Here is a 15,938-nt window from a genome sequence, read left to right as displayed (position 1 = left end):
ACCATTTGACCCAGCTATTCCCCTTCTCGGTCTATTTCCTAAAGACCTAAAAAGAGCATGCTACAGGGACACTGCTACATCGATGTTCATAGCAGCACAATTCACAATAGCAAGACTGTGGAACCAACCTAGATGCCCTTCAATAGACGAATGGAATGGATTAAAAAAATGTGGCATTTATACACAATGGAGTATTACTCAGAGTTAAAAAATGACAAAAATCATAGAATTTGCAGGGAAATGGATGGCATTAGAGCAGATTATGCTAAGTGAAGCTAGCCAATCCCTAAAAAACAAATGCCAAATGTCTTCTTTGATATAAGGAGAGTAACTAAGAACAGAGTAGGGAGGAAGAGCATGAGAAGAAGATTAACATTAAACAGGGACGAGAGGTGGGAGGGAAAGGGAGAGAGAAGGGAAATTGCATGGAAATGGAAGGAGACCCTCATGGTTATACAAAATTACATACAAGAGGAAGTGAGGGGAAAGGGGAAAAAAAAAAAAACAAGGGGGAGAAATGAATTACAGTAGATGGGGTAGAGAGAGAAGATGGGAGGGGAGGAGAGGGGAGGGGGGATAGTAGAGAATAGGAAAGGCAACAGAATACAACATACACTAGTATGGCAATATGTAAAACAGTGGATGTGTAACCAATGTGATGCTGCAATCTGTATACAGGGTAAAAATGGGAGTTCATAACCCACTTGAATCAAAGTGTGAAATATGATATGTCAAGAACTATGTAATGTTTTGAACAACCAACAATAAAAATTAAAAAAAAAAAAGAATTAGTAACATGTCAAGGAACAAAAGCTCCTCCAATAGAACTACGAGGACACTAAAAACAGGTTCTTAAGGCCTCAATACAGTAAGGGCACACAGGAAAATTATTAAGATAGGGATGGGGGGCTGGGATTGTGGCTCAGTGGCAGAGAGCTTGCCTAGCATGTGTGAGGCACTGGGTTCGATTCTCAGCACCACATATAAATAAATAAAATAAAGGTCCGTCAACAACTAAAAAAATTAGTATATATAGATATACATGTGTGTGTGTGTGTGTGTGTTAAAAAAGAATTTAAAAAAATAGGGATGGGGCTGAGGGTGTAGCTCAGTGATACAACACTTGCCTGGCATGTGCAAGGCCCCAAGGTTTAAATCTTCAACACCGTACACACACATACACACACACACAAAAAAAAAAAAAAAAAAAAAAAACCACAGTAAGTTCATTGTAAAGTATTCTTGGATCACAGGTTTTCTTCATCTCTAGTCTTACTTTTTCTGACACAGGAAACTAACCTAGACAATCTGCTTTACTAATTATATTATAGCTATTCATCATTCATTCTGTGAAGTTTCTGAATTTTTTGTTTTTATATATAAGAACATTGCCTGTGCTGGATGTGGTACTGCACACCTGAAATCCCAGCAACTTGGGAGGCTGAGGCAGGAGGATCACAAGTTCGTGGCCAGCCTAGGCATCTTAAGCAAGACCCTGTCTCAAAATAAAAATGAAATGGAAATGGGTGCTGGGGTTGTGGCTCAGTAGTAGAGCACTCGCCTAGCACGTGCAAGGCGCTGGGTTCGATCCTCGCACCATCTATTAATAAATAAATAAAATAAAGTTGTGTCCAACTACAACTAAACTATTTAAAAATTAAAAAATGGAATGGAGGGCTGAGGCTGGGGCTCAGCAGTAGCGCACTTGCCTGGCATGTGTGAGGCACTGGGTTCGATTCTCAGCACCACATATAAATAAATAAATAAAGGTCTATAAACAAGCTTAAAAACATTAAAAAAAAAAAAAAAAGGAATGGAGATGTAGCTCAGTGGTAGAGTGCCCTCAAAGGTTCAATCCTCAGTAACTGCCTGCCTAGACTTTTGCAAAATTCATTTTATAAACAAAATTAACAATTAATATTATTAAATTAACAATAATTATTATTAACATAATAATAAAAAGTTTTTTTCCCCTCTTCTTGGGCAATTATAAAAAGATTGAATCAATACAGGCCCTAATGTTTTCACAGTCCCCTAGGAAAACACACTACACCAACACACCCACCAGCAGGTATAAACAGAGATGTCACTGAGACTCAGTCAAGGGTTGCTTGAAGGTACCTGCCAAACACCAAAATTTCATTTGTTTCTTGCCAGTATGTCTAAAGCAAAGCACATGCTTCAGCCACCTATGGCAGCAAGTAATAAAGTATATGCACTAAGCCAAAAAATTTAGTCATCTATTAAAAAAAAAAAAACCTTTAGAGGTTCTAATTAGTAGCAAGCACTAAATGCTTAAGTAGTAAAGCCAAGTGATATGATTGGAATTTAGATACAAGACTTGAATGGGAATTCAGAATGAGAGAAGTTGTGTAACAAGATTTTGACAAGCATTTGGATTTGTAAAGAATCCCTCCTCCTAAGTAACTTTCTTGGAAGGAAACAAAGATTTTGCAAAGTAAGAAACAGAGCTAAGCAGGCTAAGAATGAAAACTGGAGGCTTGGCCAGAGTGACAATCTGCCTCCACCCTAGAAAATATTTATTCATCTGTAAAATAATGGGACACCACAAATTTAATAAAAACAACTATGTTTAGGGACAACAAACTGACAGTAGAATGTACAAGCAAAGTAAACCATTTAAGGAGTTTAATACTTAACTTGAGCAAATTCTTTATAAATGCAGAATCTCAAGCCAGCCTATAATCCCAGCAGCTCTGGAGGCTGAGGCAAGAGGATCACAAGTTCCAGGACTGCCTCAGCAACTTAGCAAGGCCCTGTCTCAAAAAAAAAAAAAAAGGGCTATGTGGCTCAATGGTAAAGTGCCCCTGAGTTCAATTCCCAGCACTGCCAAAAATAAAAATATAAATAAATAAATAAATAAATAAATGCCCAGAACGTCATGACTTTTTCTATTTAGGGAAGTCAAAAGACTTCAATTTTAATCCTGATTGTACTACATATTAGTTATAAACTATTGGGCAAATCATTTTATTTCTCTGCACCTTTGTTTTCTTATACAAGTTTAAAAAAATCCTTACACAAAATGCTTGGGACCAGAAGTGCTCTGGATTTAAGATTTTTTTTTTCCTGGATTCTGGAATATTTGCATACATTGAGATATCTTAGGGATGAAATCCAAGTCTAAACAAATCATTTATGTTTCATATACATCTAAGATATGTAGCCTAAGGTAATAGTAGACAATATTTTTAGTATACCTACAATCTTTTTTTCCTCCTCCCTGAACTGGGGATTCAATCTAGGGTACTTTTCCATTGAGATACATCCCCAGTAGTATACCTGCATTTTTTTTTCCTGGTACTGGGGCTTGAACCCAGGAGTGCTCTACCACTTAGCTACACCCCTAGTCCTTCATACTTTTTTATTTTGAGACAGGGTCTCACTAAATTATCAAGATTGGCCTCAAACTGCATCAGCCTTCTGAGTTGCTGGGATTACAAGAGTTCATCTAGCATGCATCTGCATTTTGACTGTGACTTGTCATATTAAGTCACGTGTCTAATTTCCTACCTGAAGTTTGCTCTCAAAAAGTTTTGGATTTTGGAGCATTTCAGACTTCAGGTTTTTGGGTTAGGGATACTTAATTTGTATGCAAAAGTATGGACTTCAGTTACCTGATCATTCATCCTTTCCAGCAATGAAATTCTGTGATTCTACAGAGATAGAATATCAGAAGCATAAGTTCACAGGTGAGAATGGTAAAATCAGAACTCTAACCATATCTCTTTAAATATATTTAATCAACTCTAACCATATCTCTTTAAATATATTTAATCAACACATTTCACAATGTGAAAAACAGTCTATTATCAATTGGCCGTATACCTGAAAAGTACAATTCCTGAAAACCCTTTCCAGGGGTAATCTATTTGTTTGAGGACTTTTATTCCAAATGGTCCAGATACTCCATAAAATTAAGACTGTAGTATGATTTTAATATCTACTTTTGATTAAAAACTCCTCAGGGGGGAAAAAAAACAATTCAGTGGAGTCATTCCTCAAAATCAACACAGGTAAGAGCAGCAACTCACAGGAATATTGAAAAGAGAGAGAGAGAAGGAAAAGTATCACAAGTGAACAGTAGAACAAGAAATATAAGAGGATGTATATAGAAAGGAACAGGAAACTTAATACCCTCTGAACCTAGTAATAATAAGGTAAAGAGAAGACAAATAGTTAAGCAATGACTCTGCCTGTCAAGCTCTGTATGGTACCTTAAAAGTGGCAACTGAAAGACCTGCAGTGTGGAGACCGGCTTGGAGGATTATCTACCAGAAGCATTCAGTGGTGAATGCAAAGAGATAAAAAGACTAGGGCTTTGGTTTTACTTGAATACCAGACAACTCAGATAATTAATAAGTACGTGGCCATATAATTTGTCACCCAAATTTTTAAAAATGAAAAGAGAGAAATCTCCTCCTTAAAAAATAAGAAGAATAATGAAAAGAGAGTTAACAATTATACCAGGGCAATGGAGAACTTAGGACAATCCCAAGTAATCAGGATATATGGTAAACTTAATTATAAAGGACCCCAGCACAAGGTAATCACCTTTATAACGTAATCTTACCTCACCTTATCATTGGGCAGGAGCCCAAGCAGAAGCAGAAGGAAAGGTGGGAATCCACAAGTAAAAAACGACTATTCTCAAGTCATTCCCTAAATCCCTGTATAAGAAAATTGATGTGAAGACCAGAGTGAGTCCAACACCAGAACATACAGAGCAATGTTTCTTACCCACCTAATCAGTGAATGACCCTACAAATGAAATGCTTTTTCACAGAAATAGAACAGTTGCTCTTGACAGAAGTAAATTTCACTGCAAGAACACTATGCTTCAAGTTCATTAAGGATTAAACAGGCTTATCATTTGGTTTAGGAGTAACACCCTTTATGATGCTTTACCTGTGGAAAAGTACTTCCAAATGACTTATCATTACTCTCGAAGCAAATAAGCCCACGTTACACATTTATACCTTTTTTTAAAAGGCACTTTATTCTGGGCTAGGGATATAGCTCCGTTGGTAGAGAGCTTGCCTGCATGCACAAGGCCCTGGGTTCAATCCCCAGCACCACACAAAAAATAAATAAATAAGAGCTGGAGATGTAATAAAAAAAAAAAGGCATTTTATTCTGAAGCACATAATTCATCTAAGCCCTTGGCACAAGCTAGCTTCTTCTCATCCATATAATCATATTAAAAAAGACTGTTGGCTAAAATTCAGCCAAATGTACTCAATCACATACTTTCTGCAGATGTCAATCTCCAATTATTGTGATTTTCAAGGCTGAGGCAGGAATATCCCAAGTTCAAGGCCAGTCTGGGCAACTTAGTGAAAATCTGTCTCAAAATAAAACTTTTTAAAAAGCTAGGTCATAGCATGGTAGTGCAGGTCTATAATCCCAGTGACCAGGAGGTTGAAATAGAAGGATCAAAATTTCAAGCCTGGGCAATATAGCAAGACCCTGTCTCAAAATAAAATAAAGCAGGGGATATAGCTCAGAGGTAGAGCATATTGGTTCAATCTCCAGTTTTAAAAAAAAAAAAATTTTAAGCTGGGAATATATATAGCTCAGTGATAAAGTACTTGCCTACAGTACCTGGAACCTTGGGTTCCATTCTCAGTACCAAAGGGAAAAAAGAAAAATTGACATGTGCACCAGCAATGGAAGTGCTCTTATAAAGATGCTCTTAGCAGGGTGCTGTGGCATACACCTGTAATCCCAGAGATGAGGCTAAGGCAGAGCAGGCTCAGCAATTTAGCAAGACTCTCAGCAACTTAGTGAGACTCTACCTCAAAATAAAATATAAAAAGGGTTGGGGATGTAGCCCAGTGGTAAAGTGCCCCTGGGTTCAACTCCCAGTACCAAAATTATTAATATACCAAGCATGCATGCTCTTTGTCTCACTCAATGCGTGAGAAAATAAATATACTCACTTCTTAATTTGGAATTCAGAAAGCAGTATCTATGTGCATCAAGTTTTACTGGTCAATAAAGTTTCCCTTATCTAAATGATTCCAACTGTATTTACAACCAAATCTATAAATAATCAGTGAATGAGGCAAGGGGTATAGATCAGTGACAGAGCAGATACTTAGCATAGGAGAGGCCCTGGGTTCAATCCCCAGCACCAAAAATATAATATTAACCATCACCATCATCACCATCAGTGAATGAGCACACATGAGTAACTGGGCTGACACCTCCATTCAATGTAATATTCAGGATATATTACTGAGGGCAATTGCTCTCCTTAGGAACTCTTAGCAATCAAAAATACATTAGTGAAAACCAAATGCATAACAATCCTTTGAAGAATACTGAACACAAAGTCAACTTTTTGATGTTAAGAATAATGTCTAGGGCTGGAGCTGTAGCTCAGTTGTAGAGTGTATACCTAGCATGTGTGAGGCACTGGGTTTGATCCTCAGCACCACATAAAAATAAGAAAATAAAAGTATTGTGTCCATATACAACAAAAAATACTTTTAAAAAAGGAATAATGTCTAACAAGACTGTTGGTCATCTTACTAGGTTATTTTAAAATAGAAGTGACAGACCCTGATATAATTCTGAATTTAGCAATCTTTGTGAAGAACAAGTGGAACAAATAATGTATATCCATGATTATTCATATTACTTTACCCTTACAACATGATTCCTTTGACTTATTATAGCAAAGAACCCCAAGGCCATCTCTTTGGGCCCTCTTTCTTTCCCACCAAATTCCATAAAAAAGAGTATTTTTCCTTTATTAAGTATTGCAAACCAGAGAAATCAAATACCAATTAAAGTACCATGAGGCAGAGGGGGAAAAAAATTAAAAAGAGTCAAGCATTATTACAATGAGAACTAAACACTCCTAAAAGAAAATCATCTTGAGAACAAAATTTCTATTACTGTTGTTGTTATTTAGTATTAGGTATTGAACCCAGGGGCGCTCTACCATTGAACTACATACCCATACTTTCTTTTCTTTTTTTCTTTATTTTTGAGACAGAGTCTTGCTAAGTTGTGGAAGCTGGCCTCAAACTTGCAGTCCTCCTGCCTCAGTCTCCAAAATTGCTGGGATTACAGGCATGTGTCATCATGTCTGGTCTGAGAGCATAATTTAATCTGATTCATCATCTTCATTCTTTCCAAAGCTCCAGTCTCACAAACTCAAGTTATTTGCTAAACTAAGAGATCAAAGAATAAAATGTAACACCTTCACAGAAGGGGGTTATCAGTAAATAGAAAAGTCCAGAAGAAAACTCAAGAATCAATTGCCCTGGGGCTGGGGTTGTAGCTCAGTGGTAGAGCACTTGCCTAGCATGTGTGAGGCCCTGGGTTCAATCTCCAGCACCACATAAGAATAAAAAAATAAAGGTATTGTGTTCAACTACAATTAAATAAAAATAAATATTAAAAAAAAAAAAGAATCAATTGCCCAATCACTTTGTCAAAATGTGTATGCTATGACAGATTTTCAAAAGCAGAAATCTGCCACATCATTGGCCATATTTTTCCTGATAACTCTGGACCAAATAATTCATTTTAATTAAACATATGAAACAGTTTTGATAGTTAGACTTTATTTAATTAATTAAACCCAAATATTTTACTTGTAGACAATGTGCTTTTTTTTTTCTTTCTTTCTGATATTGGGATTGAAACAAGGGGCACTTAACCATTGAGCTGCATCCATATTAGGGCCAATTTAGTGAGGTCCTAAGCAACTTAGTGAGATTATCTCAAAATAAAACACAAAAAGTGCTAGGGATGTGGCTCAGTGCTAAAGCACCTCTAGGTTAAATCCCCAGTACCAAAAATAAAAATAAGAAATAAATAAACTAATTCATCTACCCACCTTCCCAAAATAAAATAAACAGATTCCATAAAATATGATGTAACTAGTGACTGGGCAACAGGAAACGACTATTAATTAATAGATCAAATTAAGCATATAATTATAATCATTGCTATTACTTGATCCTTCAAAATACTCTTTGATGACTTTATGGTGAAACATATTATATACAACAGTTCTCCTCATGGAGATCTCAATTTGTCACATTGTACTATGTGCCATGTGCAATAAATTTTAGATACCGACATCAATTTCCTAAAAACTTTTTGTGAGGTTCCACTGAAACAACAATAACAGATGCAGTAGCACCCAGAGCAATAGCACTGGCTAGGTCCTTGGGTTATTTCATTCTCTACTCACTATAATACTGTGAGGAATTGTCCTTATTCATGGATACAAAGAAGATAAGAGACTTGTCAAAGGTAACCCAGTTACCAAGCAAGTAGTTGAGCTGGTATTCATCCCTGCAGTCTGACTCCAAGGCTTATACTTTTAATCTCTACATAATTATGAATACCTATTGTGATCAATAGAGTCAGAGGCCCATGTGAGACAGATAGAGGCTTAATAGTTATCTCCATTATAAACATTATGACCAAGCAACTAAATGTCTCTCCCCATTCACAATTCCTACTTAATTAACACTTTGAAACAGCATAGTTGCTGAAACAGCACAGTTGCTATTGAAAAGCTTCTGAAGGTACTTTTCCTACATTTAGTCATAGGCACAAAAAGAGATCATAATCTCTCACTGTAATTCAAAACTTCATATTTATTGGCTATTAATTTCCTAGCTCTACAGGTTCCAATGCCTTAAGCTTCAATAAAGGGGAAATATTATTATAACAACTCTCATCACCAAAGAGCAGAATCTTTATTTTTGTTTGCTTCTAAGATGCATGTTTTCACAAACCCTTTACAAAATGTAGGAAGGCAATTTATATTCCAAATCATATACACACAGAGCTGCTTTCTGACTGGCCTTCCAATCAAATCCCCCCCCAAATGTTCCTCTTCTCCTCAAAGAAAACAGCAAACATAAGCTGGGTGCAGTGATGCATCCCAGCTTCTCAGAAGGCTGAGGCAGAGGCAGAAAGATCTAATGTTCAAGGCCAGCCCTGGCAATTTAGCAAGATCCTGTCTCAAAATAAAAAATAAAAAGGGAGCTGAGGATGTAACTCAGTGGTAGTGCACCCCTGGATTCAATTCTCAGTACTGCAAAAAAAGGAAAATATATAAAGGACCCCATTATAGGGAAAAGGAAAAGCATAAGAGGAGGCAGCGAAGGCAATTTAAAGTACATACTAGGAGCTAAGGATGTGGTTCCATGATAGAGCATGTGCTTAGCATGCTCAAGGCCCTGGGTTCAATCTCCAGCACAATAATAATTAAAGTACATTCTAAATGCAACCAAACACCTAAAAGGTAAAACAAGTTATCCCCAAAATATGTAAAGTATCCCAACCTCCTTAATGTTGTTAAGATCTCTTGTAAGAAGCACTTCAACAAACAATGTTGTTCTCTCATCCTTTAAAGGACTAATACTCATATATTCTAAGAAAAGACAATAATCATCAAGCATAAGCTGGACTTATAAAAAGTAACATTTATTTATTACAAGTAGCTTATTAAACACTTTCACATATAACATTCATTGACCATTTACTGCCATCCTGTCAGGTAGTTAGGGCAATCTGTTACAACCATTTTATGGATGAGAAATGAAGTGGTTTGGCTAAATTCATACAATCTGTGACTAGAAGAGCCTCCAACTCAAATCAAATAACATCAAATCCCAGGTACTTTCCACACCACATTGTACCTCTTTATTTCTCATCTAAAAGTCACAAAACTATCCTGGTTACCCAGTTTGCACAGGTCTATTACCAATCCTCTAAGAACAAGTGCCAACTATGAATGACACCATATGTTATAAGCACAAAAGGGAAAGAAAATCTCAGCTTTTGCTCTGAAAGGCCTGGCACTTTGTGCTGAACCCTGCCTAACATAGCTCTAACAGCAGCCCTTCAGGTAGGCCTTGGTATTCCCACTGTATACCTCAGGAAATGGGCTCAGAGAGGCTTAGTAACAACTAAAAAATCACATTTTAAATGACAACAATGATTTTAATGACATGTCCACTATATTACACTGCCTTAACATGGTATCACAGTGACACCCTTTTCTGCCCAACAACAAAGAAAAACACTTTTTATATTGAAATATTTTATTGTTTTCAAGTGTCAAATAACCATTCTCCTACTTGTCACTGCCATAATCTTATTTCCTAATAAAGCACTTTTCTGGGTCCTGATTTTCTCTGGTTTACTCTTACTGCAGGCCTGATAAAACCCATAATTAATAGCATCTTATATGGTCACAAGAATCATACAAATATTATTTCTGCCCTGGGTCTAAGTTAATTCTATCAAATACTATGTGTCAGTTACAAAAAGAAAAAAATGTGAGCTACCCAATTAGTAAATGAAAACACTGAACAAACTATGAACGATCTATCATTTTAATTGCCTCCCTCAATGGGCTTTAACTAATCCAGGCAAGACACAAAACAACAAAATGCACAAAAGAAATCTTAAAACCTCCCAGAATCTGGCATCCCACCAATCTACTGTGAATTAGTAAGTGATAATGATAGATAAGAAAAAAATACATAAACATGGCTGGTGAAATCGTTTTAAACTTGGGAAGATTATTGAAGGACTTTCCAGGAAAAAAAAATTAATTGGCTTTAACCAAGTTAAGGTGTATTACAACTCCCAAAGGGGGATTCCTTATCTGAAGCAAATAGGAGGAACTTTCTAACAAGCTGTACTCATAATGGAAGGCAAATGGCTTAAAAGGCTTTAAACAAAACTATTTTCTTTGGAGCCAAACTTGAGGGGTCAGTGGAAAAACCTGCTGGAAGGACTAAGAACTAGGGCAGAAGTAGATAAAAAGGAAACAGGAAGAACTGAGAGGAGAGTGGGGGAGGGAGGAGCAATGGGCAAAGGAGTCTGGAACCCAGGAAGCACTAATGGAAACCGGTAGTTCAGACCAAAAAAAGTAAGGAAATGAATTCCTAGAACAAGAGCCTGCCCTGTGCAAAGGACCCTCTCTTCTACAGGCTAAAATTAAGCTAAAGGAAGTTAACTAGCCAAGACTAGAAAAAAAATTGGGGTTCACATAAGACAGAAAATCCTGCATAAGGATAAGAGGAGTGAGGCTACAGATATAGCGTGCATGCGCCAGGTTCTCTCAGGGTTTGATGGCCAGCAATAGTCCTCTCCTCCCTCGCGGTCCCTCCCCGCTGCCCCCCCCGCCCTGCACACACAGAGAGAATGGGTGGTAATAACTGGTGGAATATGGAGAACTTCTTTCTGGGGAGGGGTGGGACTGGGGATTAAATCCAAGGGCGCTTAACCACCGAACCACATCCCCAGCCCTTCTTTTATAAATAGATAGGGTCTTGTAAATTGCTAAGGCTGGCTTTGAACTTGTGATCCTCCTGCCTCAGCCTCCTGTGTCGCTGGGATTACAGGCAGCCACAGTGCGCGAGTACTGGAGAGAACTTTTCAGTGCTCTTTAAAATGTATCAATTTTAAATGGGTAAATTCTGTTATGTAAATTATCTCTCAATAAACATATTTTTTTAAATGTGTTAAACCGGGCAATGTGTGAGTAGTTAATGATTTAATTAACATGATTAGTTCAGTTGACTGTGAAAGAGTACTCTGATATTCCCCTCAGGTCAGCAGAAAAGTTGACTTGTGTCTGGGAACACCTCTGTTGGAATACATCGGTCTGAGAAAACATGAGTATTATGAATACAGAAGAAGCAACTGGGGGAAAACTGGACGTTCCTTCTTTTAATAAAGAGATTTTCTCTCCGTTTGTGTCTTGAAATTGGGTAAAAATTTATACGGGAGGTGTAGGGGAAGGAAGCTTTTGTTCGGGGATGGGGGGTCTGTTTGAAGCATAATGTCAGGTTTCTTCCGCTGATGTTCTAGGGCCAAAGTCTACATAGTCAAAGAGAAAACGATCTGGGGTGGAAAAGTCAGGTCAGTTCTGGAGAAATCCCAGGTTTACCGTGCAATGATCACATCACAGAAGCCTTATCTCTGTACCCCCAAACTGGACCCTACCCCCCAAGTCACTTCCGACTGTAACTTACTAAGACAGATGCTAAGCCATGATCCCAGAAGTTTCTGGCGAGCCGCCTACTGAAGCAAATTAGAAAGCCATTGAGGATCGACCTGGGTGCAGCTAAGCGCCACGTCCAGCGTTGGGCTCCCCCTTCATCCTTCCCAATGTAGGAAAAGGGACGGAAGAGGACAGGCGGAGAGCAGGAACGCCCGGCCGCCCTCCTCCTCTCAGCCGGGTTTCGGGGAGCCGCCCCCTCCCCTGCGTAAGCTCATCCCCACCCGCCTCGCCTCGGGCCACGACCCCCAAGAGGAAGGGGCGGTGGCGGCGAGCGCCCCCAACGGCGGCTGGCGCACCTCGCCCGGGGCAGCGGTCGCCGCCGCCAGCCCGGCCGGGGCCTCCCCGGGAGCAATAGGCTATCGATTCAGTTGCCTGTCGCTAGGAGCCCCGGGAGAGCGAGGCCTACACCGTCCGGCCGGAGCCCCGGTCTCGATTTCGCCACTTTCCCCACACCGGAGGGGGAATTTGGGGGCAATCAGGCCCAGCTGGGCAGGGGGGGAGGAGAAGCACAGACCACCTGCAAGGGCAACCTCAGGGGGAAAAGGGATGCGGGCGTCTGGCTCCCGCCAACTAGCCTCCCGGGGGTAGCTCAGCGACCCCCTGCCTAGTGAGTTGCGCATTCAAGTTCAGGCTGGGGTCCCTCAGCCTCCAGAGCCCTCGTCACTCTCGAAACCATAATAAAAACAAGTCGTGGAAGAGGCAACCACGGCACCACAGGAGATGGAGCTGGGCCCTAAGAGCACGGGGCGGGGGGGGGGGGGGCGGCTAACAGGAACCCGCCAGTCACCTCCCCTCGGCCGACCCCACCAAGCCCCAGGTCGAAGCCCCTGGACCCTGGGCGTAAGGCCCTGTAACCGCCTGGCCCTCGGTCCCTTCTCCATGACACCAGCGAAGGGGGCTCGAACACCCCCTTGCCTCCGGCGCACCTCGGCCTCCTCCCCCTCCAAATCCCCCAAAATGCCCCCCGCACCATTTAAAGTACGCGGAGGAAGAGTTTGCCATCAAACTTTGTCAAGCGGTAACCTCGCACCCCTCCGCGACCCACACTCCCGCGGCAGTCGTCAGGGGAGATCACTTTGCACTTGGGATAAAGCGAATTAAGGACCTGTCAACCATTTTAGGTCTTTTATATATATATATATATATATAGAAGACATCCTCTCCTTCCCCTTCCTCCCTCCCTCCCTCCCTCCCCCTGCAATGGTTTTAATTTGACACCAAATCTTCCCACCGCGGGAGAGGGGCTGGAGGGGAGGGGGTGGGGACGGAGGGCAGGAGGAGGGTGGCAAGGGAAAGCGAAAGGGGAGGCTGGAAGGGGGCCGGGAGGCGCGGGGAGGGGAAGGGGGTTGATTTACCTGAGACCAGCCACTGGCCTCCATTGTTGGAGAATTCAATGGCATTGACACAGCCGAAGTGGCCGAGGAGGTCCTTCTTGTAGAGGTTTCTGCAGCCCCGCAGGCGTCTCCTCTGAAAGTCCTGAGTGAGCAGGGGGTCCCCATGCAAGCCCCGCTGGGACAAGAAGCCCACCACTGACCTCATGCTGCCCCCCAGGCCAGCTCTCCTCTTCATGCTGGAACCGCCGCCGCCGCCGCTCGCGCCGCCGCCCCTCCCTCGGCCTCACGCGCGGCCGCCGCTCCCCCCACCCGGCCCTCCCCCCGCGCTGCGATCCGGATGGTTCTTTAACCAGCCATGGCAGACAGAGAGAGGTGTGCAGACACTCGGTGGCGTTCGCGGCTTCCTGACGGTCCCCTCCCTCCCCTTCCCCCCTAGGCTCCTCCCTCCGCTTCTCCGCCTCCCTCAGCAGCTGATCTTCAGCTGCGGTCGCGCTTCCGCGACGCGCGGCCCTTCCGCCGGCCGCCGGGGCCGGGAGAACGCGGGCGCCGCTGCCCCTCCCCCACCGCGGGAGGCTGCCGGAAGAACGCGGGCTGCTGCCTGGAGACCGCGGGCGACGGCTGCGCCTTGCTCGCCTGAGCTCCTTCGCGCGCCGGGACTCGGGCGGCGCTGGGCGGCGGCCTCCTGCACTCCGTGAAGTTGAATGAGCGTAACAATCAAAGTGGCCGCCGCCGCGGCTCCTCAGCAGCCCGGAGGCTCAGCGCCTAGACGAGTTCGGGGCAGAATGAGGCCCGAGGTGGGAGGAGAACGGCGGGCCGAGGATCGGGTCCTCCTCGCTCGATTCGCCTCCTCCTGGGATTGTGGTAGCCGGGTCCAAGGGAAGAGGACGGAGCGTTGGGACTGACCATTTGGAGGAAGGTTGCCCGGGGATCCTGTTAGTGCACCTGCCCCTTCTCCCCCGACCCCAAGACATTTTTAACATCACCTCATCCCTCAAGTTCGGCTCTCTCATTCTCCAGTAAAAAGGGCTAAACTGTTGGGTCTGATAGGTAATCGAGTGGTATATGAGGAAAAGAGGGAGAAAGGGATTGGTGAGACGGGTCTGGGGTTGCAGCTCGGGAGTAGAGCCCTTGCCCTGCAAGCGCGGAACCCCGGGGCGGGGGCGGGGGTAATAAGTAGTGAGAAGAAAATTGCCAAAATCGGGTTGAGAAAGTCCTGTGAAGTAGAAAGTACTTCTGTCCATTAGTTCCAGATACATTTGTAAGACAAGAAGCCGTGTTGGAACATAGCGATATTGGTTCTTTAATTGGGAGCGGTGAGCTCATCATAAAAGTGTTGAGCTCTGAGGTTGTACAGCTGTTAACCAGCAGCTGCAGACCAGGCAAAAGTGCCTGTCCTTCAACAGGATGGGAGTCAAGGGGTTGACCCCAGTGAGGAAGCTGGGTAAGTGCTGTGGAACTCTTCCAGATAGTTAAAAGTCCCTTTTTCATTATAGTACTTTTCCTAGAAATGATCCTCCCATCATTAAATAGCGGTAAGCTACTGAAGTCAGTTTTGCCCTTCAACTTCTCAGGACCTCTGGACTGGAGATGGCACAGGAGCAGTTGAGTATAATCACCATTGAAAAATGGACTGAAGAAAAACTTAAGGAAAAAGAAAAAGATGGGCTGAACATGGAAGAAGTTCACCTGTCAAGCAAAATTATCTGCTTCTACTTTTTTGCACAATGATAAATAAGATTTCCCGTACTAATAAAAAATACATAAATGTTGAATTTGAAAGTCCCTATTGTAACAAACACTGCTAAACTTAATATAAATTCACCAAATCCCAGAAATTAGAGTTTAAATGGGCTATTGTACCCCTAAATAGTAAAATTTATAGTGCTTTCTTTAAAAAGGTTTATTCTTAGGATATTGTAATAATAGTGTCTAATCATTATAGTTGTCAGGTAGAGACCAGTATTAGTATACCAAGTTGACCAAAGATTTATAGCCTCAAACATCTTTCCTTCATAGTAATAATGTGTGATTAGTCTTTTTGTGATTATATGGTTGTCTCCCCTGCTCTGCTGTAAGCTCTCTGAGAGCAGGGACCATGTCTTTTCTGCTCAAGGGCATATTTGAGAGCCAGCACATAGCTGGACACAATCTCAGCAACTTGGGAGGCTGAGGCAGGAAGATTGCCAAGTTCTAGGCCAGTCTAGGCAACTTAGCATGATCCTGTCTCAAAATAAAAAATAAAAAGGTGTTACTGAGCACCCTTGGCTTCCATCCCCAGTTCTGAGAAAAAATATCAAGAGCCAGCACATACTGGCAATTAATGGCCACCTCAATATTTACTGAATACATGAATGAACTTAGGAAGTATGGAGGAATTTCGAGGCTAAGATAATGACTGGAGTTTTGGATGTGCTGAGTTTGAAGTATCTGTGCTTCATTCCAATGAGCCTCTTCATTGCAAGGTCAGTTTCCCATCTCGCCTTGACATACTCAGCTCACACATTCAAACACAGAGCCCTCTGGCTTCT

The 15,938-nt window shown here is 41.9% G+C and overlaps 1 protein-coding gene and 1 long non-coding RNA gene across 3 annotated transcripts in view; one reads left to right on the top strand and one right to left on the bottom strand.

Moving 5' to 3' along the window:
* Nucleotides 1-13,687, bottom strand: part of Dcaf5 (DDB1 and CUL4 associated factor 5) — a 100,012-nt gene extending 86,325 nt beyond the window's left edge. Inside the window, exon 1 of one of the 2 annotated variants that reach the window (XM_027929396.3) lies at nt 13,611-13,687. Coding sequence is in view for 1 of the 2 variants with exons in the window: in XM_027929395.3 (XP_027785196.2) it covers nt 13,432-13,645 (214 nt within the window). In the remaining variant the exon portion in view is untranslated. Of the gene's footprint in view, nt 1-13,431 lie in introns of both variants that reach the window. The other variant, XM_027929395.3, reaches the window with a different exon arrangement.
* Nucleotides 13,688-13,907: 220 nt separating this feature from the next.
* Nucleotides 13,908-15,182, top strand: LOC114088254 (uncharacterized). The gene is made up of 2 exons (XR_003581950.3): nt 13,908-14,342; nt 14,982-15,182. It is a non-coding gene; the product is annotated as an uncharacterized lncRNA (long non-coding RNA).
* Nucleotides 15,183-15,938: the final 756 nt, after the last annotated feature.

This window comes from Marmota flaviventris, chromosome 2 (genome assembly GCF_047511675.1).
Source record: "Marmota flaviventris isolate mMarFla1 chromosome 2, mMarFla1.hap1, whole genome shotgun sequence".
Classification (NCBI taxonomy): Eukaryota; Metazoa; Chordata; class Mammalia; order Rodentia; family Sciuridae; genus Marmota; species Marmota flaviventris.
The sequence above is the reverse complement of the archived record's forward strand: the minus strand, read 5'-3'. Positions and strand labels throughout refer to the sequence as shown.